General features: G+C 45.2%; 1 protein-coding gene across 2 annotated transcripts in view; it reads right to left on the reverse strand.

Annotated features, from left to right (window-relative positions):
- The window catches only part of RGS8 (regulator of G protein signaling 8), a 33,106-nt gene extending 18,097 nt beyond the window's left edge, over positions 1-15,009 (reverse strand). Inside the window, exons 1-4 of one of the 2 annotated variants that reach the window (XM_034779988.1) lie at positions 14,754-15,009; positions 6,151-6,209; positions 1,986-2,087; positions 1,169-1,230 (exon numbers count right to left, since the gene is read on the reverse strand). In XM_034779988.1, the coding sequence (XP_034635879.1) occupies positions 1,169-1,230; positions 1,986-2,087; positions 6,151-6,209; positions 14,754-14,861 (331 nt within the window). In that variant the 5' untranslated portion in view covers positions 14,862-15,009. Of the gene's footprint in view, positions 1-1,168; positions 1,234-1,985; positions 2,088-6,150; positions 6,210-14,753 lie in introns of both variants that reach the window. The other variant, XM_034779987.1, reaches the window with a different exon arrangement.
- Positions 15,010-22,377: the final 7,368 nt, after the last annotated feature.

The raw sequence follows: 22,377 nt of genomic DNA on the forward strand, positions 1-22,377 counted from the left end.
CTGGAGTCACATCAACCAGCTAAAAAGGAAACTATTTCTATAATTTCACCACATATAACCTTATCTACTTAGCTTTTGTAACAGAAGCTTACTCTTGTATGCTCCATGCCTTACCTTTCTTAATATCCTAACTTATGCTCAGGGTAACATGGGACTCTGACAAAATTAGAGATGGGCAAAAAAAATTGAATATTGACAAAAGTTTTCCATGATATTTTGTGTTTTGACCAAAGAAGAGTTTTTTAAAAGTTGAATATTTTCCCCCTCGCTGCAGAAGCAATATTCTCAGTGACTTATTGTTGGTGACATAATACAGCAGCTTTTCATCCATGGATCTCAAAGTAGTTTAGTCACCAATTCATTCCCAACCGAAAACACTGGGGTTTCAATGGGGCTCAGGAAAAAAAAAAGTCAGGGTAAACCCCTTAAGGAGCCCAGCCCATTCCCTCATGAAATATAAGCCTTCACCACACACTCTCACCCCTCTTGGTTTACACTGCTCACACAATCTCAGTTTGCCCCCTTGTTTCATTCTGAAATGGAAATATGCTATTGGCTATACACTGCTTATTTTAATATGTTGTTTGTTACAGGTGTAGAAAAGATTTTGAAAGGATGCAGTCCCAGGTTACATTCCACGATATCAGAATTCCATAGCTTCCCAGTAGGATGCGTTGGTGGAGCAGAATAATATTTTTATAAAGAGAATTGGAATGATTGATCTGTTTAGTGGTATGAAGTGTGATGATTACATGGTTTTGTATAGTTTGTGTTTGTAGAACATTCAGACATGTATGTTTAACTATAGGTTATATCCTGTAATAACTAAAATATGTCATTTTTGTAGTGAGCAAAGCTATATGCTCGAATGTTCAAAGTCACATAGGGGATTTGAATGCCCATTGGATTCCCATTAACATTAATGGGAATTGGGCAGCCAGATCCCCCAGGCGGGTTTGAAAATTTCAGCCACAGTGTATCTTAGTGTTATAGTACACACTCCCTCCCAGCATGTTCTTGTGATAGTGCCCTAATTATGGATGGTTAAGATAGACAGTTATGTGGAGATCCACTGAGGGTCCTTGTGCCATCTAATACGATTCTTCACATTTGAACTACAGTAAATATTTGTGAAAGAGGATGGAGGTAGAATGTGATTTCTACTCACATTTATGGGACAAGAGACTGTCAAAAGAATCTGCCCATCTTGTGGCTTCTTCCGTTGATAATCTTCTAAAAGAAAGGAAGTGACAATCACACATAGTCTATTACAGACAGCCTTCTGGTGCAACTTGCCTGGGAAGGGCTGGACAAGACACCAGATCTTTTAAACCAGGACTTTTTATCAACCAAAGTAAAGACAATCACTGACGAATTAATCCCAATTTTTACACAAGTCCTAGTGCATACTGATACAGGACACTTTGCGGTGTGGGGGTTTAGTTGTTTTAGCTAGACCTTAACGCACGCTGGATACATTCAATAAAGCTGTTCTTGACTTTAATAATGAGACTTAGCATATCAGTTAAATGCTTCCAGTATTGTAGAGCATAATAGTGCTATGGATTGAAGAAGCTGATCACCTGTTATGCAGAGATGACTGCTTATATTTAGACTTGTAATAACAATGGGCCAAATTCTGTCCTCAGATAAATGCACCCAACTCCCATTTGTATCAGGGAGGTGGTATGCATGTTCTATCTGAGAATTTGCCCCAATGTATCCATGATGCAAGTATTTTCTAACAGAGTTGGTGCTGTTTCAAGTTCCTTGGGTTTCTGTCTTCTTTTCGGGACAAACAGATCTCCAAAGATTTGGGGATTTTTCATTGCTTGCTCTCAAAAGATTAAATTAATTATTTTTCAGGGATGTTCAGCGCTAAAACCAATTCCAGTTGCAGGGATTGGGGTTCAAAGCTTACAAAGTACAATGAAAGGAAGGAAATACAACTAGAAAGGGAAGGAGAATGGTGCATCTATACTCACTTCAAAGCCCGGTTGGGCTTATCCGGAAGAATGGCTGTGAAATCATTATATGAGTCTGATTTGTGAGACAGGCATCCAAGGCGAGTTCTCATCCCTCTGTTCCTGTAATCAATAGGGGATAGGGGTGCAGGTAGGGGAGAACCAGAGAAGGTGACAATTACAAGGCTAGCCAGAGTTGTACAATGCAAGATCTCAGTGACTTTGTATCTAATGAGGCCCCCATGCAGGGGTTCTGAGGGTTTAGCCAAACATCTTCAATGAAGGCTGAGAGATATCTAGGATGGTTTTTTGTTTGGGCAGATAGGACTAAAACATCAGAGCAGAGTCTCCAGTAATTAAAGCCCTTGCTTTGTAGCTCACAAGTCAGTAGGAGGTCAGAATGGTGAATCGGTGTGAAAGGCCACAGGCTTGGAATGGTTTCTTGTGGCGCTCTTCTCTGGATGATAGAAGGGAGAACTCGGCAGCTGTGCCAAAAATCAGTCACCACTTTTCACCAGTGCAAATGGCACAAATACCACGAGTACTTGCAATTAGGGGGGCATAAAGGATCAGAGGGAGCAGGTGGGCTCTGCAAATGACCCTCTAATACAGAATCATAAAGGCCTGGCAGGATTCTGGATGGAATCTGTAAATTCAGAGTGACCAGGACTAATGGACTAGAGATAAATTTCATCCACTACAGATTTATCTGTGCCAGGATTCACTCTATCATTTACTCTCTAAAACATGTTCCACAGATTTCACACCTTCCCACCTCGTATCCATTCCCAGCCATCCAGTGGGGTAAGAGACACGTGCACAACATACAATTATTACATAACAATCTGACTGGGAAAACTTGGGTGCAGAGGCATCAAACAGGAAGGTGAGAGCATTTGCCACTGTACAGGAACAGTACTATTTTGGTACTGTCCCCTCTCAAACAAATAAATATTGGTTAATAGTTTTACAACAGGGTTTGAAAGAGCAAGAAATGCATAATCCATTACTCCCCTCTCCAACCTGAAAAGCATCTTGGCTAATGGATTCTCCCAGCACTAAATAAGAGCACCTTCTCCTGGGGATGAGAATTAGAGAATTCAATAATTCAGCCCACAATCTTCCACTACTGGACCCAACCCTGACCTGGAAAGACCCTCTTCTTTTAACTCTTCTGCAAAACAGACTGATAAAGCTTTCCGTGACTGCAGAGGGAAGCACAACATTCTTCCATTCCATATATAATATTTTTTCTGAATACATTGGTGCTAGTCCCTGAGCCAATTTGCATCGTGCCTACCTTTTTTCTTTCTTTATCACACTCAGATAGTTCCTATTATGCATGTTTAATATAGTTTTAGAGCAAATTAAATATTAATTGAATGCAATGCTTATCTCCCTGGCACAATATGGACAGCTGGTAGCATTAGCTATTGCAAAATATTGAGATCCTTAGTTACAGGCATAGTTGGATGACATCAAAACATGGACATGTGACCAAAGATCTCAGGACAAAATTCCACAAGGACTCTAAACGTTGATGCAGAAACATTCCCTGTAAAATGCCATCACTCAACTATGTTGAGGACTCCGATGCTATTTCATTCAGACCCTCTTGTTGAGTCTAATCTATAAGCTTTTTTCTCCAGATACCCACAACCTTCATCCTTCCTGCAATGCCTGTTCCAGCAGACTCTATGAAAGGCTCATGAATTGCTCAGCAGAGGTGCGACACGCATTACCGCAATGCTGGTTAAATTTCTCTGATGTCTGAGATCAAGGGACTGCAGCAGGGAATAACAGTACATGAAAGACAGAGATGCTGCTGCAAAAGGAGGATCTCATTTTTGATGGAATATTGAGCCTAAGGTTTTGACTTCCAAGGAAGGACACAGGAGGGGAAGCAAGGAAATGGAATCCATGGGAAATGGAGAGGCAAAGGAAGGGCAGGAAGGGAAGAGGTACATTGGAATGAGCTTAAAGGCTTATCAGACAAGGGAGAGGGTAACTGGGTGGGAAGGGGTGATCATTGAATGGATCATTTCTTTTCAGTTACCTCCATGGAATCAGTAAGGCATCCATGCAGGCATCCGGTTACAGTTAACCCTTTAATTGGCTGGCTTGTAGGGCGGTCAGTGCTGTTTGCAGGAGATAAGACTGCAGGGAGGAGGGATTTACTGTTTCGCGTCCTGTCCCTTAAAATCAAAAAATCCTGTGTAAAAGGAGGGACAGCTGTTCTCAACCCATTTAATTCTCTTGCCTCCTAGAAGGGAATGTTGGATTTTCAGTGAAAACCATTCAGAGTTGAGGGTTGGTCATAGCAGGAATTTCCACCTCTCCTTTAATCCCCAGAACTAAGGTTCAAGTCCAGCTTCAAATCTAAGTGAAGTGAGTTTAGTGGTCTCAGCTCCCCACTGAATGGCAGGAGTTGACATAACAGTACATGTCATTGTCATTCAACACAATTGGTAGTCTTTGCTCAATGGGCTCAGCACAGGACTCAAGTGGCTAAGACCAAACTACTTCTTGCCCCTGTCATCCCTCCAGGTCATGGTTGATGTTACTGACCAGGCATCATGGAAAAGCTGGCACTGCAACTAACCTGTAAATAAAATAACACGAGGACTTCACGCTTCTATAGGGGCTGGTCCTTTAACCACCACAGGCTCAAACATTCACACACAATATAAAAGCATAATTCCTGATGCATCTAATCATTTGGGCTCTTGGAGCCTGTGCAGCCTGTGAATGGCTGAGGAGAAGGAGAAAAGAACCAAGGAAATGGACCTTTGGCACAGGGCCAGCTTTTCCTCTGCCTTGTGACTGAATCTCATTCCAGGGAGGAAGGCCAGGTTCCACCAGGCAGCAAGCTGACGGGACACAGAATAGGTAGATACGGTCTCCCTGGTGCACACCGTATAATTGCTTCCTAGTGATCATGGGAGAGGAGAAGCACCTGGTAACCTCCCTATCCTCTTACCCAAAGAAGGCACCCAAGCAGAAGAGAAAGGAGCAGAAGAGAGAGGAGATTGTCTGGGGAGGAGGGGGGTGCCCACTTTCTTTGGGCCTGAGTAATTCCCAAGGCTACTGCTGCCAAATGCAGCATCCATTTTAAGACCTGATTACGTTAAAAATGCACAAAGCCTCTTCCCTACTAAACTAATAGAGCAGGGATTGCATTACATGCCAGTGAGTGCATTTCCTTAATCCCCACCCTAACAGTCTGCCTTCCACTGTGTTTTAGCTGAAACCAATCCCTATAATTCCCTAAGCCCCTTTAAATTTCCTTATTAACACAACCTCACTCGCATGTGAAACCAAAGCACGTGATCTCCTGGATTCCAGTAGCCAGGATTTTTCTTCCCTGTTGCCATGCTGGCATTGGTCATTGAGGGCAGAGCTGGGCAGCTGCTGGTGCTCCTCTCCCACACAACCCCACATGTTGAGTTCTACCACGAAAATGCTCTGCACTCTTCTGGGCTCCTGATTTACGACAGTTTCACCCCATCCCCACTGTCCCTCGCCATCGTCCACAATGTTCCCTTCCCTCTATCACAGCACCCTTCCTGTTGATGCCACAGCTGACCACTGGTGAACTTCTCTCTGACCAACATATTTCTCTCTTCATTGCTGCAATGACCCAGGATTGCTAATGAGGGCAAACTTGAGGCTCTGGTGATCTCTCTCTTCCCCAGTCTTTTAAACCCACCAGTAATTCTATCTGCTGCAGGTACAGCCAATTGGTTACACCTTGATAAATCCAACCTGTGACTCTGTGACACTGGTCCCAGTAGGAATCCATCCATGGATCTTTCCCCCACACTCTCACCACACACCCCATCTCTTTTCGCGCCCTATAATAGAACTCCAGTGCGGAGAGGAATTGCCAGCATCTTCCGGTGCATGTTTTGAGGGTGCTATTTGGGGGCAGAAGAGGGGGAGTTTGTTTTGATCGTGGCACCCAACTTCAGCAAGATGACATTGTAGAGTCACCCCAGGACAAGAACAATGAAGCCATCCCAGGGGAGAAAACTAATAATACTGAGGTTTAAAAAGGAAGAGCAGAGATTTCCAAAGAGACTGCAAGAGATTAAGAACATCCATCAATATACGTAGAAAGCCAGATGAACTGAACATGGATAAGGCATTCCAGACAGACAGATAGAGACAGAGAAAAGATACTCACTGCCTTTGACCTGTCCTCACGGCCTGTGGATCTTTGCCAATTGTGTGATCGGAGAGGCTCTACGGAGAGAATAGAGCAGTCTCTTAAGAGGCAGAAAGTCACACTCAGACACACCTCCCTCTCCCCACTTTCTCCGAGGAGCAGCACAGCTGACAGCAGCTCTCCTATCTGTGTCACATCCAGTAAACACTAAAGCAGCCTAATCCAGGAGACTGAGGCTTGGCTACACTAACACTGCAGAGCCGTCTCACACATCTCATTGGTGGGATTTCAGAATTGCCCACCTGATCAGAACACTTTATTGCATCCTTCATCCTCCTCCTCCTTGTTAACCTGATCACAGAGCCCTTAGCTTCTATTACAGTAAAATAATCCACCGCGTGGCATTTCTGTATATGAGAAATGTTCGCAGGGAGAATTCAGATGGGATTCCCCTGCAAACATTCTCTGTTGTTGTTACCCTGATTAAGTTGGAATAAAGCATCAACCTGCATTGTTGTAAAAAAATACTCCTCTGAGGTTGGGATAGGTTATTGCTTTCAGATCATAGGTCACAGAGCTCTTTCCACAGACAGCTGCTGACAGAAAAGGTACTGGAGAGTATAATTAAAGAGTCCTGTTGTCATCAGAACCAAATCAAATCTATTAAGAGGCAAGGAAGGCTCCTTATTGGATGTAATGTGATAAATGCAGAGCCAGTAAAAAATCCTCCCTGGCAGGTTACAGATGTGAATTTCCTCTCCATCCTATGAAGACCTGCTGTTATCTCACATTCTCTCATACCACTTCTCACCTGACTTTTACTAACAACCCAAATTCCCTGCCCTCCCACACAGAGCCACCAGTGTCTCACTTTCTGTCTTCTCTCACCTCTTCCCTTTGTTACAGATCCAAATTCCCCTCTCTCTTCATATACAGACCTATGGGCTCTTCCAGCCTTGTGCCCTCAGGCCTGGACTGGCAGAGGGGATAGACAAGGGGAGGCATTTTCAAAAGCAACTAAGTGACTTGAAAGTCAGTGGCACATGTCCTCCTAAGTCACTTTTTTAAATCCTACGTTAGATGACTTAACAGGTCTTTTTGCCTCTAACTTTTGTGAAGCTATGATGACCGGTTCTTATCCCACTTCCTTCTATACCACATGCCAACCCTTTAATACAGATCCTAACTAATATTCTCAGAAAAGATGCAAAATGTCTCCCTTGGCCACACAAACATACAGTTACCACTGTTTTACTATTCCCTTCTGCCATTGTCTGGAACTGGTATTCTAACTAAAGCCTCACCAGCCCCTCTTTCTTAGTAAAGACTTTTGGCTTTTTTGTAGCCCCAGCTTGAAGCATATCCTGAGACCACATATGGTTTTATGGGCAGTATCTACTGAGAAAAGATTTATGACTGATACAAAAATTATTTAAGCAAATATAAGAGCAGTACTAACTTTTCTATTCCTTTATAACCTGGAGTTGTCAGGGAAGTGATTTATCTATTCTCAGCTAGTACACAATACTCCAAGCTGATTGATCAGGCCTCAGTTTATCAGGAGCCAGAAACTAAATGAACGGGGGTGGGGGTGGGGCTGACATAAGACTTTTGTCATCCAGTGTGAGAGGCTGAGGCTCATGGTGTGCGAATGGTGTTGATAAGGTGAGTGAATTTGTTCAGACTAAATAACAACTAGCATGAGCCTTTGCCCAAATCCAAGCCAAATTCAAAACAATGTTGCAAAGAGCTCAGTGAACGTTTAGCATGTCATTTTCACTGTTCTGTGCTTCTTCCTACTTCTGTCTGAGCTATTACAATATCATGAGATGTGTTATTTTTTCAATAACAAAAAAGCCAGATCTTGAGGGCTCTTCAACACAACTTCTTGACCAACAAAAAGACCCATTTTGGAAAGTTCAGCTCCAGCATCCAGACTTTTTGACTTTGCTTTCATCTGAATCAAACCAAATCTCTGAGCCACCAATCCTGGATGTATAATGAATCTGGAGATTGTGGTGTTAGTCTTCCCTTTATTACATCAGGTTTTACATAATGTGAACTCCATTGACATCACTAGTGTAACAGAGTGGAGAATCAAGCCTGTAATTTGCCTTATTGATTCTCCAGGTTAGGGTTGTTAATGCATCCATTTCTTGGGGCAAAGTGGGTTATTGGGCAGCCCCAGAATAACCGTGGAGACTGATATTTCTCTCCATTACTTTCCTGGGCAGGGTTGAGTTAATCAGGAACAAACTAAGTGCACTGGGTTGATAGCTGCGCCATGGCAAATGTAATTAAATTGAAGATAAAGAGAATTATATTTTGCAGTGTAATATTTTAGAAAGCCTCTGTGAGGTAGGAGAAGGGTTTATAGCAAATTCCTTCTACAATGGCCCTTGTGTTTTTGTTTTAGCAGACGTACTATGCTGGCTTCTATTTAAAAGCTTTTAATAAAACAGCCATTTAAATATTAAATTTGAATACCATCCAGCATTTTAAATCTCTTTAAGAAATCTTTTACAGCAATTTCCTCATGACCTAACAGCAAATACACAAAACATAAATGTGTAGTATTGAGCTGAGGTTATCGGGGAGACTCTATGGACACAAAGATCATTGGCCAGGACAGAAGGTAATTTACTGGATCAATAATCTCATCTCTACCATCAAGCTCTTTCCTTCAGGTCCCTCTGCACCTTCTGTAAACTCAAATGTCTCCATGCTTCCTTTATGTCACTAATGTTTTGCCCATGGCAAGCTGACAACATCCCCCAAATTTATTATAATGAACAAACAACTGGTTGTCACCCCCTCGGCATGCCTTTGGCTTGTCCTGCTATGTGAAAACTCTTCTAGAACAACTATGTCCATTGCTTCTCCCATTATCCCAGACTGTGGCTTGAGCCACTGAGCTGCCAAGTGAAAGTGAATAGCCACAGTTGTGAAGAAACATGCTTCCTACAGAACAGCAGCCTTTGTTTCTGAAACTGCTAGCTGGCCAAGGATTGCAGCTTTGATGGTCTTGTAGTCAGTGGCAGCATCCTCACTCAGGGCCTGATATGTAACTTTTGCCTGTCCTACATTCCTCCTCCCACTGAGTGAGGACAGAGTAGTACTCAGCTCAGAGGTATCACAGAAGGCCTCAAGGATATCATCTGGTCCAATCACAGACAGGGACGGGGTGGCATTCACTGGCATTTTGGACGGTTTCCTGGGTTAATGAACTTCTTCACTTGGGCTACAGGTCCATACCTGTTTGACTCAAATAATCTCTTGCACCTAGTCATTTAAACATGCTTTTTTCCCCCTTCCGGTTTGGAAGTATGTGTGCATACCTTTGGTTATCTCTGTTACGGTATGGTTAACTAGCCTCCCTGTTGATTCTAAAGATTTTAAATTCCTCACCTCCATTACAAACATTGAATCTATCTCCCCTTGTAAGTATTCGCACACTTGCTTCTTATCAAACTGTCTGTACTGAGCTATCTTGATTATCACTTCAAAAGTTTTTTTCTCTTACTTAATTGGCCTCTCAGAGTTGGTAAGACAACTCCCATCTGTTCATGCTCTCTGTATGTGTGTATATATATCTCCTCAATATATGTTTCATTCTATATGCATCCGAAGAAGTGGGCTGTAGCCCACGAAAGCTTATGCTCTAATAAATTTGTTAGTCTCTAAGGTGCCACAAGTACTCCTGTTCTTTTTGCGGATACAGACTAACACGGCTGCTACCCTGAAACCTTCTAATTTTAAGGTCTTCTCAGTTAGCTTGCTTATGTTATTGAAATCTCCCTTTCTAAAGTGTAGTGTCACCATGCTACATTTTTGTACAATCCCTCCCCTGAGGATGTTAAATGTAATTAGACTGTAGGCATTATTATCTAGAGACTAATTACTCCTCTGTCCCCTACATTGTTTAGGAATAAGTGGCAAGTAGCTTTTCCTATTGTGTGCTCTACAACTAGCTGTTCCAAGAAGCACTTTTTCAAGATGCCAAGAAATTGCTTCCATAAACCTTGTTCCATGGTGACATTTGACCAACTTATATCCAGGGAGCTGAAGTCCCCCATGATTAAATTTTAATTAGTCTTTGTTGCCTCTTTGATCTCTGTGGGAAGAGCTCCCAAGAGCCTGAGGGCTTGCACTGGAGGAATCGCAGCATTGCCCTGCTGCCCCACACTGGGGCTAGCTGCACACTATTCAGCCTAACTAGGTGAGGCTGCAGCCATGGGCCCTAATCTGACTTCTGCCATGAGTAATATACAACTGAGAGCTTTGTGCTTGGACGGAGGGCAGGTTAAAAGGAACAAATAGTTTTGACCTGGAGCTAAAACTCTGGAACAGACATACCCTGAGGAAGTGTAATTTTGTTGTTGAATCGCCAGAAGTGATAAGTTACAGCAGTTTAGACTCTCTTAGAAACTTTTATTTTGACTCACCTCTGAATCTTGGCGACTGTTTGGATGTTTGCTTTGACTTTTTTTCCTTTTCTCTGCCTCTCCTATTTATTTTGCTTTCCCTTCTTCGTCTCTCTTTCCTGCTGTCTCAACCTTTTCTTCCTCCTTTTCTCTCTCTTCCCATCATTCCTTCCCTATTATACCTCCCTGCCACTCTCTTCTCACTCAGTGCCTTGCCATTTTCAGCTTTGTATCACTGTCCTAAAACCATCTGAATTGGCCACAGGGGGATTCTCCCACTGTAGTGGGAACCTTGGGTGGTGCAGAGATGCCATAATGGCTCCTCTGGCACCCCATCTCCCACATGAGGCTGTTCAAACATACCCAGGAACCAAATTGGCACCTGGGCGGGCCCAGGCTCAAGGGACTGCAAACGTAGTTTAGTGCACTCTTTAATCCCTCTTCTGGAGAGGTGCTGAGTTCTTCTCAGCCACAGTTCAGAATTAGGGCCCAAGGAACATCTCTAGTGTTAAACATTACAATCTCTCTCAGTATCTGATGTCTAATATGAGAAGTCCTCCTAGAGATCTCCGTTCAGACAGTGCCATGTTGTTTTGGGGTTAGAGTGAAGCACATTGGGATTGCAGCAAAGGTCATGCTCTTGCAGCCTGAAATTAACCCTCCTGTTGCCAGAACACTAAATAAAAAGGTGATTTATAATATGTGAGAAGGGTCTTGTGAGAAATCCACCTGGTGGGATCTATATTGGTACTATTTTTGACTGGTGTGCATAGCCAAAGTTTGGGGCCCCGAAGCCTGTTTTCACTAGAAGGAGAAACTGATGATAGCGCCACGTATTTTCTTTGGTGCAATTTTGTTTATTTACAAAGATTATACATAAAGTCCTGTTTATTATTATACTATTATATATTATTATTATATTATTAAGATTATACATAAAGTCCCTGAACACAGCAGGAATCAAACAGTAGGAGAGTTTCTTTGCTTGCTGTTCCAAACCTGCCTTTTCCAGCCAGCACTTTGCACCCCAAAAAAGCCTTGTCTCTTAGATTTCTCATTTGGCCACATTACCAGTGCTTCTGTTACTGTCTGCTTAGCTTTCTGGCCACTTCTGTCTCTCCCTGCTCCTGCTCTCACACATGCAGACAAAAACCATTGTGTCAGTCCAAGCCCTAGCCCCTGCATTTAAAAAACCTTAGGGCCGTGTAATAATAATGTGGTTCTGCTTCTCCTTAAGCTTTCCCATGTGCCTGTATTCTGGGTGCTACTTCTGTTTTTTCAGACACTTCTTTACTTTTATTCTGACTGAAAGGCAGCACTTTCATCCAATCCATAACGACAAGGTTTAACCCAGCTCACAGCAATACTAACAGGGTCAGAAAACATTTGAGGCTCTAGTTTAAAGCTTTGTAATGCTTCTACTGCCTTTAGACCTAGAAGAGAGCATGAAGCTCAGGTATTGGGCTGGGGAAGACAGGACAGACATGGGGACCGCATACTGGGTAGGTGTAGGTAGGAAAGCACTGGGGCTCATCCTGTGCTGGGAAGGGAGGTAAGAGAGCACAGGGCTACAGAGTTCCTTGAAAATTAAAGATCATGTTAAAAATACAAATATGAGATACTTCAAATATGATCCATAGATTTGTCTTTCTGTATTCAGCATGAGAGTGCCAGCTATTTAAATTCTTCCCCTGTGTCAATGACAAAAGCAGCTCCTGGACTGTCTCTGGCATCATGCTGTGATTGATGCAGCAGAACAAATCCCTCTAACTGCTAGATGGCTTCTGACCACAGCCTGTGTGCTCAGGATTCAGTCTCACTGATTCCTCCAGGCAGGCAGAATGAAAAATCAACAGTAAGGAAACAAGCAAGGCTCCCTGAGTGGTAACTGCATTTGCATTGGAATGGAGCTGCTGAGATTCCCCTTAAATGTGATGTCTGTACACACACACGTGTGTGTGAATGTGCGTGTGCATTTTGGAGATGGTGCTGGTATGTGTGGAGCAGAGATGCTGAAAATATTTATCCTGACATAGGTCTGTTCAGTGTCATCTTGGAGTCCTCCCAGCTTTCAGCCTCACTGATGCTGCTGATGTCAGTATGGCAGTATCTAAACTGCAACTGGCATGAACCCCTGTAAAATGGGGTTTACTGTGGAAACTCTGACAGACCCTTGCTGGAAATGTACAAGTTATAAGTACAAATTATATGTGGTAGAGCCTACTAGATGAGGGAGCAGAAGCAAAAAATTCTGCACATTTTTACATGTGCTGGGACATCAGAGAGTGGGGTTTGCTGGACACTGCAGTTAACTTGGTACTTACAGTCTCCCTGAATTGTCTGTCACTGACCTGGAGTTTCCAAGAGAAGGGTATAATTACACTGAACACCTTATAAACTAGCAGGTTCACCAAATACCCATGTTCAGGCTGACACCTGGAGGTTGCAGTTGAATCCCATTACAGGCCCAAGTGATGTGCAATTAGAAATCCATTTAATAGGGATGGCAGCTATGTCCACATGCTCTTATCAGACCAGTCACCCACAGGACACACAAGCCCCACCTATAGCGTGGTTAGGGCTGTTGACCACTCCTCAGAGGTACGAGGTGGCACAGCAGACTAGCTCCCAATCCCGCAAAGGATTTAAGCACATGCTTAACTTTAATGGGCGACTCCCATTATTCAATTTAAGCACATACTTAAGTGCTTTGCTGGATCGGGGTCTTAATGTGCCATCTTTCATCTGGGGAGATCGCTGTTCAAACCTGGAATAGGACATAAATGAAATGCGCTAGATGGGCTCATCGTGTTCTCCAGGAGAGCTTTTTCCTCATAAAAAAATACCACACCATTCAGCTCAATTCTCTGCTCAGGAGGCTGGACTGGAATAGCAGGAGTATCACAGCTCTGGACTGAGGTATACTGGCAGAGTTGTGATTTGCAGGATTCGCATGCATTATTCCAGCCCTAATGATTAAGCACCCACAGCGTTGTGTAGAAAGCTTTCAAAGTAACTGCCCAGGCTATTCCCACTGATTATAAGCCAACATTATCCGTTTCTGTGTAGGAGAGGCCTTGTGGTGGAAAAAGAAGCATGCTGCAGAGCGGTGGCATGGTGCAGTGAGGGAGGGGCATAGGGTTTCAGTACCAGAACAGCAGGGTTCATATTGGTCAGAACTGAGGTGCATTAGTAGAGCTGTGTGGGCGCCTGGCACTAGAATAACAAGATTAATATGGGTCAGGAGTGAGGTGAATTGATGGGAAGCCATATTGAGAAGCTTGTGTAGACTTCAGTGCTACTGGCCCCTCTTATTTCATGACCATTCTAATTTACCAGATTTCACCCCAAGCACCAAACATAAAACAAAAATATGGAAATGGTTACAACAGAATGCACCATGAGTAGTAGTTATCCAACAGCCAGCATGGAGGGTAAAGACAGCCCTCCTGGACTGGCTCTCGCCTGCTCCCCGCCCCCAACTCTCTTGCCATCTGCACATTTACACTACATCAAGCGCTTGGCATAGTTCTGTCACCTCCGACACATTCTCCTTTCACTCAAATTAGTTTTATTTTTAATTAACTGAGCAGTGGTGTTAATCACTGGTGTTAGTCACAATGGCATGAATAACTTGGATGCCGAGTATTTAAAAGAAAATATGATCCATCCTTGTAAAAAAAAAATATGAATGAAACTAAAAATATAGTGAAGACCTCGTAACTATAGCTACCAGGATAAATTATTGTTATTCTAGCAGTGTAAAAAGACCACAGCTACTCCACTTGAAACAGATATCACCTCTAGAACCAGAGTCCCAGCTTCTAGTATGGGACCTGACAAGGTTTGGTGAGGCGTAGGGAGGGGGGGGGCTAATCAGAGGGAATACACAGCTCTTGCTGCAATTGCTAATTGGAAACAGTGTCTAGACTTTTTAGGCCATTCATAAGAGGCCACAGAAAGATTAACTACCAACAGAAGCAGTACAGTGACATTAATTGGGGTGACAGTCAAAGCGGATCTTTCCCCCACCCCTTTGCAGGCCCATTGTTCACCACACGAATTGTTGCTAGAATAAAGAAAAAGTCAACACCAAGGAGATTACATCTGAGCTGAGAACCAAGAGGCCTGTAGCCCTGTCACACAGAGGCCTTTCCCGGAAGCTTTCCTACATAATAATGAACTCCTAGGTCTTACCTGTCTTGTAGCTGTCAGCATGGTGGTGGCTACGTGGTTTTGGCAGGTGCTTGATGGGCATGGCTCGTCGAGGCCCTGAATGACAGGGTCTGCCGCCTCCTGGTACATCGGGGAGTGTGAAGGGCAGCCAGCCTGACCACAGTTATCTCTAGAATAACTGCAGCACCGGGCTACTCTCCTAGCTTCCTAGCTCTGCATCTCATGAAAAGAACAAGAGCTGGTGGAAGGAGGAGGGGGTTATGAAGGAGAGAGAAGGGGGAGAAGAGAGAGAGAGAGGACGCTCTCGCAGATGCATACACACACAGTGGATAGAGACACACAGAGACTTGTGCAGGATGGCACAGCCTGTCTAGCTCTCATTATTCCAGTGCACTGGCTGCTGCCTAAGGCTCACTCCCCAGAATTCACTTGTTTCTGCATACGGTGGTGGGAAAGGGGAGGGGAGAATGATTCCCAGGAGATCGCTGGAGGACGGGAAGAAAGGAGGGCTAGAACTTACCTGTTTTTTGGTTTATTAACCTGGGAAGGAAAGGGCTGTGCTAGAGGTGAGAAATAGAGACTGTTATTATAGGAAACAGTGGGTGGTTGTGCTCATACTTCTAGATTCAAGTTCTCCTGGAGACAAAGCAAACAGAAAGCCTGTGCACAGCTGAAGAATGGGGGATCGGTTAGGGCTACCCTGGCCCCAGAGCCACCAAAGATATGGGCGCCCTGAGACAACCAGGAGGGTGTGCTGTGCACACCTGCTGAACCAGGGTCATATAGCTCTCAGCAGCTGCCTATGGTCCCTTTCGCCTGGGCCGTGCCATAATGGGACCAAAGGGATTGAGTGGGGCAGCATGGAGTAGGATGTATTTCCTCCTCTTCGGCTGCTGCAACAGATAACACCAATCAGCTGTGTGTGTTGCCATCTGTCTGGTCATGGGCTCGATGCTCCTCCAACAATGGTCCGCAAATCCCAGGGATCCTGCCATAATCCTCCCCAGGGAAAGGCACAGATTGCCACCTCTCTGAGTGTTTAGGGTGGGATTTTCAAAGTCCCATTGCAAGTAAGTGGGTCTTGTGCTCCTAGCTCATTTAGGCACTTTTGAAAATCCCACCCTTATTCCTCTTTATTCAGATCTAATGGTGCACTGCCTGGATGGGCTGGATCTGGCTTTGGACACTTGGTTTACTCATGAGGATAAAAAGAAATGGGTGAGATGGTTAGGTGTATCACATACTCTCCCAGCAGGGTCCCCCCTCATCTTGTTAGCCACCTGTGCCAAGCTGCCAGGTTGCGCCCTAAATTTTCATAGAGGCGCGTGGGGGTTTAGTTTTCTGGCAACCATTAATAAAAATCAGTGGTGTGGTGCAATGAAAAACTCAGTGCAAGCTTTGAAAGGTCTCCCGGGTGTCAGTCAATGCACAATCCACCTGTTACACTGGGAGCACACATCACTTCCAGTGCCATTTATATACATATTCATTCGTATGTCTTTGTGATTTGACTAAGGTCACACAGTAATCTATATCAGAGCAAAAAATAGGTCTCTCAGCCTTCCTGGGTCACAGTCAAATGCCTTAACCACAAGGCTATCATTGTGCTTCATGGCCTAGATATTCAGCCACAGGAACATGGCTTCATTATGGGTCACTCTCTATGGGAGACATCAGTCTGTATTTCAGTCACAGCAGGCAAACAACACTGGAACAATAATTAATGTTTTAAAACAAAACTGGACAGCTCCTGACCCCTGATCCGCAGCTGGGGAGGGCCCTACCTGCAGCAAAAGCAATGTGGATCTGTTGCCCATAGGTGAAGATTTTGGGAGTCCATCCAGGGCTCCACAGTGGGCTCCTTCCTAATTTCCAGGCAGCAGAATTTGGGGACAAGAGTGGGGCAGGTGAGAAGCAGGACCAGAGACTGTGGATTCAATATATGGGACATTCCTCCTGCATAGTGGGAGCACAGCAGCATCAGAGCTACTGCAGCCATGGGGCTGCCGTAGCAGCTACGGAGTGGCTTCCCTGCCTCTTGGTGATTGGGGGAGGTGGTGGAGATATCTCCTTTCCAGCCCCATGGAGCTTCCTGCACAAGCCCAGCTACTCAGGTGTGGTTTTGGGGGAAGGATTTGGCCCACTGGAAATAAAGGTGAACTAGTGGCAAGATGTGCATTAATGAATGGCAGTGAGAGGTTCAGTACAGCCCTATCCCAGGATGGCAGAGAGAGACTTGGGTAGGACTAGAGAAATGAGGGGGCAGCCACAGAATATGAAAGACGAAACTATGGGTTAGAGTTATGGAGTCAGACCCCGTCCTGCAAGAGACAGAGGGAGCTCTGTGGGAAGGGTTGCCACCTGAAGTACAAAAACTTGTGATTTAAGAGGAGGAGCCAGAGTTGGTGGCGTGGTGCACTGTACAGTTGTGGGGAGCAGGGGTGGGACGGTGAATCAAGGCCTAGTTGGTAAATACGGAGCTGGTCTCTGCTCTCTCAGTAAGGCAGGCTCCTTCACCCCATATAGACCTGCCCAAGCCTGTTCTCGAGTTGAAGGTGCTGTGGTTGCACTATGGGGGTGGGCAGAGCAAGGGCAGTTGGGCACAGAGGAGCAGGGTGGTGGGGCCAGGTGAGCTGAGGAAAGGCAGCTGTACTGCATGGCTGGGCACAATGTGAGCCTTCTCCTTTCGGGCTGAGCTCCTTACCACTCCTCTCCTTCATGCAGAGTTTTGATCAAATTTGTGTTGAGTGGTGTATGGCTACACAAGTGACAAAAACCAGGACTTTAAATGTCCTTGGGAGTCTTACAGATTTCCTGGAACAGCTACCTCCAAAAAGGGATGATCCTGGGAAAACCTGGGCAGATGGCTATCCTATAAGAACAGCCATACTGGATCAGACCAATGGTCCAGCTAGCCCAGTATCCTGTCTTTCGACAATGGCCAGTGCCAGGTGCTTCAGAGGGAATGAACAGAACAGGACAATTTTCAGTGATCCATCCCCTGTCATACAGATCAAGCCCCTTGCAGCCTAACTGGGAGAGGTGAGAAGAAATATGAAGACAGCCCCCTTGGTAAGAACCAACACTCTAGGGGAGGTATGGAGCTGAGTCCAGCCTGAACAAGACAGAAGGGGCTCAGAATGGACTAGAGATACTGTGTAGCTCCTCCCAGAAGGGGTATGGGGATAAATATTAGGACTGTGCAAAAGGTTTGCCCAAAACTGACTCAAAATCAGGGTTTGGTTCCTAATTTGATCTCGGTTCCTCAGCCATAAATATTACTAGACCGGGGGAAAGGTCACACAAATATCCCCAAGTTGCAGAAGCTGAACCACCATGTAAACCCGAATGGGTCACTCATTGCCCACCCCTGTGACTAGACCTCACATGAAACTGGAAACCAGGTGTCAGGTACCATAGTGATGAGGGGTGAACAAAAATCATACACTTAGGCCAGAGATGGAAAGAATTTCTGGGATTTTAGATTATAAGCAATTTGAGGTAGAGACTGCCTTTTTCTTTGTTTTAAAAAGTCTAGCTAATTAGGGTCCCAATCCCAGTTGGGGCCTGTAGGGACAAATAATCCATAATAGTGCTGTCTGAGATTTCTCCCCCAGAGCTCTAAGGTTTTAAGCAACAGTCACTATCCACATTTTCTCCGGGTATTTCAGCACTTTCTCCCATTGCACTTTACACTGAGTTTCTTTTGAAAGAGACCACTCACAGTCGTCTCCTTTCTGGAGTGCATGACCATCTGCTCGGTCCATGCTCCCAAGCCATGTAACCATCCACCCACTCCGTGGAGCATATAACCATAGGACCATCTGCCTCCTCTCAGAGCATGGTTACAAGATCAGTTTTTGGCTCTCAGTAGAACAGAGGAGATGGGGGTGGATGGTTCCTCTCTGAAGAGGTTCACACCATGGTGCACAGAATTTTACAGGCTGGAATGGTATTGGGGGCACTCACAGGACAGACTTAGCCCCATCTGTCAGTCACTAACTGTGAATGCTTTATATTTGCAGGAACAGAACAGTTCCTCCCCTGTGAGCCAAGGTTCCAGCTGTGTGTGAGAAATCAGACAGTTTGTTTTATGTGTGTGTGAAAGCCTAAACTTAGAGAGCAAGATGTTAATTCAGGGGAAAAAATAGGCCATATTTATGTAACTGTGAAAAGTCACAGCAAAGGATACAGCTCTGATGAGAGAGAAATATGTGCTCTGGGCTAATGGCAGAAGCACTTTTATTCACTCTGCTTTGTTAAAAGATCCAATAACTGCACATTCATCACCCTGTGCCATGCAGAACTGGCTCTGAGGTGCTTTCAGCTGAGGATAGAGGCCTTCTGTGTTAGTGTCTCCAGGGCCTTTATTTTCTCTGGGATTATAGCAACTGAAATGTGGAAGCCTGGCTGAATGAGTATTACCAGTGGCAGAGTCTTTGTATTTAGGAGTAGAGCTTTAAACTCCGCAGGAGTATATACTGCTGGAATAAAGGGTGAATACATTCAAGGCCATGCAGAATGGCTTTGCTGTTGTGGCCTTTGTCTGTTGACAAAGACATCTTCAGCAGTAGATGTTGCGTACGTAAAACACGTAAATCCCTTGTGTGTAAACAAAAGCAAAGTCTTCATTCAAAGTAAGACACCTGGGCAGTGCCCTTACAGGGATTAGCAGCTTCCCTGACTTCATAGTTCTCTATTTTGGATTCTCACCTCTGAAAGGTCTCACAATTGCCTTGCTCCCTGAAAGGAGACTCAGATGCACTAATCTCCACCTAAACATTATAATGATTCCCTCCCACTTGAATTGGGTCACTGATCTGTCAATATGCAGACTTGGAGTGTAAACCGCAGAGTCAGTGACTCAGGATAGGTCTATACATACAGTGCTAGCAGTGTAGCTGTACCGCTACAATTGCAACGCTGCAGTGCATCTGGCGAAGACACTCTATGCCAGTGGTGGGCAGCCCGTGAGCCGCACATGGCCCATCAGGGTAATCCACTGACAGGCCATGAGACAGTTTGTTTACATTTGCATGGCAGCCCGCAGCTCCCAGTGGCCACGGTTCGCCATTCAGCCACTGAGAGCTGCGGGTGGCTGTGCAAATGTAAACAAACTGTCTCGTGGCCCGCCAGTGGATTGCCCTGTTGGCCGCAGGTTGTCTGCCACTGCTCTATGCTGACAGGAGAGAGTTCTTCCGTCAGTATGAAAAAACCACCTCTGCAAGAGGCAGAAACTATGTCAGTGGGAGAAGCTCTTCTGCCAGCGTAGCACGGTACACACAAGCACTTACGTCGGTGTAACTTATGTCACTCAGGGGCTGGAATATTCACATCCCTGAGCGACATATATCTTGCAGATATAGTCTTTGATATATGTCTGAACAATGCTAACTAGTCGTATCAGTTGTAAATACTACTGAAAATTGGTAACAGGAAACTGGGGTCATACGGCAGGCCTGTCACACATGCAGGTTGGAAATGGTGCTGCACCTGGTAATTTGCCTGAACTGTAATTTGTGAAGCTGGGATACGTACAAAGCTTAGAACCATGTTGCAGCACTGAGGTTCCAGGTCTCGGCAGTTCCCTCACATGGAAAATCTCAGATAAACAAAACTGAATTTTGGACTCTTTGTGTGGTCTCTTGGTCCACCACTACCTCTTTACTTCATCACCAGTGATTGATTTTAGGTGCCTGTCTTGAGACAGGTTGCGCTGGTTTTCAGAAATACCAAGTACCCTGACTCCAATTGGTGTCAATGGGAGTTGCAGGCCAGCTACAGCACTGAACCAGGGCTACAGTTGTAACCACCAGAGCAACAAGGGCTGTATACATGAGGGACAAGCATCCACACTTTCAGAAGTGGCTACTGATTTTCAGTGCCCAGCCTGAGACATCTTGGGTCTGATTTTCAGAGGTGCTGAGCAACCACAGACCCAGCTGAAGCAGATGTGGGTGCTGAGCTCCTCTGAAAATCAGGTCCAAGGTATTTCAAGAGGGACACCCAATGGGCAGGCCCCTGATTGCTGGTCACTTTTGTAAATGTTTGCACAAGTGTTGTATTTCTTGCCAGACCAGTCCAGAAAGGCATTGCCAGGTCTTCACTCACATGGTAACTTTTTGTGGTTGACAGTCCAAAAAGGAGTTTGGGTGAGTCGAGTGGGAGGTGGGGAGCAGTGCTGAGGCATGGGGCAAATCAGACAGTCCTGGGGCTACACCATTCTGCAATTAAGTGCTTATTTCATGCAAGAGATGTCATAAATCATACAAAAGTAAATACACCTTTGAAACTCACTGAAAATCTTATACCATAAAATAAATAATTCTCCTCAGGAAAAATAGCCTTTGGGGAAGGCCTCTCTTGCCAAAACCCCTTCTAACTAAGGCTATGGCTACACTTACAGATGTAGAGCGCTGGGAGCTAAACCAGCCCTCGGAGACAGCAGCAGGGAAAGTGCTGCCATGTGTTCACACTATCAGCTGCAAGCACAGTGGGGTGGCCACATTTGTGGCACTTGCAGCGGTATTTGGAGCAGTGCATTATGGGCAGCTATCCCACAGAACACCTCTTCCCATTCTGGGGCTGAGGCCTGTGGGAAGCGGGGAGGCGAGGGGCATCCTGGGTCCTGTCCCAATGCCCCATGATGCATTGCTTCGCATCTCAGCAATCCCTGTGCTTCTGTTCACGGTTGGTGCCATCTTTCAATGGTTTTTGTATTGCGCGCTCTGTCTTGCCTTTCAGTCTGCGTGAATGGATCCTGAACTGCTGAGGAACATGCTGATGGGTCTCGCCAGCACGTCATGAATTGCAGTCGAGTTACTCCTTAAGCTACAAAGTGACAGTGAGGAGTCCGACGATAATGTCGACATGCATAACGCATACGACACAAGATTGCTTGTGGCATTCACAGACATGCTCACCACCGTGGAACACCGCGTTTGGGCTTGGGAAACAAGCACTGAGTGGTGGGATCACATTGTCATGCAAGTCTGGGATGACAAGCAGTGGCTGCAGAACTTTTGGATGAGGAAAGCCACTTTTATGGGACTGTGTGCTGAGCTCACTCCCACCCTGCAGCGCAAGGACACGAGATTGAGAACTGCCCTGCCAGTGGAGAAATGTGTGGCGATTGCAATCTGGAAGCTGGCTACTCCAGACAGCTACCAATCGGTTGCTAACCAGTTCGGAGTGGGCAAGTCTACTGTTGGAATCGTGTTGATGCAAGTGTGCAGGGCCATTAATCGCATCCTGCTCAGAAGAACTGTGACTCTGAGTAATGTGCGTGACATTGTGGATGGCTTTGCACAAATGAGTTTCCCTAACTGCGGAGGGGTGATAGATGGCACACATATTCCAATTCTGTCACCAGCCCACCTAGCCACCGAGTACATAAATTGGAAGGGGTATTTCTCAATGGTTCTCCAGGCACTTGTGGATCGCAGTGGGCTTTTCACAGACATTAACGCAGACTGGTCTGGAAAGGTGCATGATGCACGCATCTTTTGGAACACAGGCCTGTTCAGGAAGCGGCTAGCCGGGACTTTCTTCCTGGACCAGAAGATCACCATAGGGGAAGTCGAAATGCCCATTGTGATCCTTGGAGACCCCACTTACCCTTTAATGCCGTGGCTCATCAAACTGT

Source organism: Trachemys scripta, chromosome 8 (assembly GCF_013100865.1).
Source record: "Trachemys scripta elegans isolate TJP31775 chromosome 8, CAS_Tse_1.0, whole genome shotgun sequence".
NCBI lineage: Eukaryota > Metazoa > Chordata > Testudines > Emydidae > Trachemys > Trachemys scripta.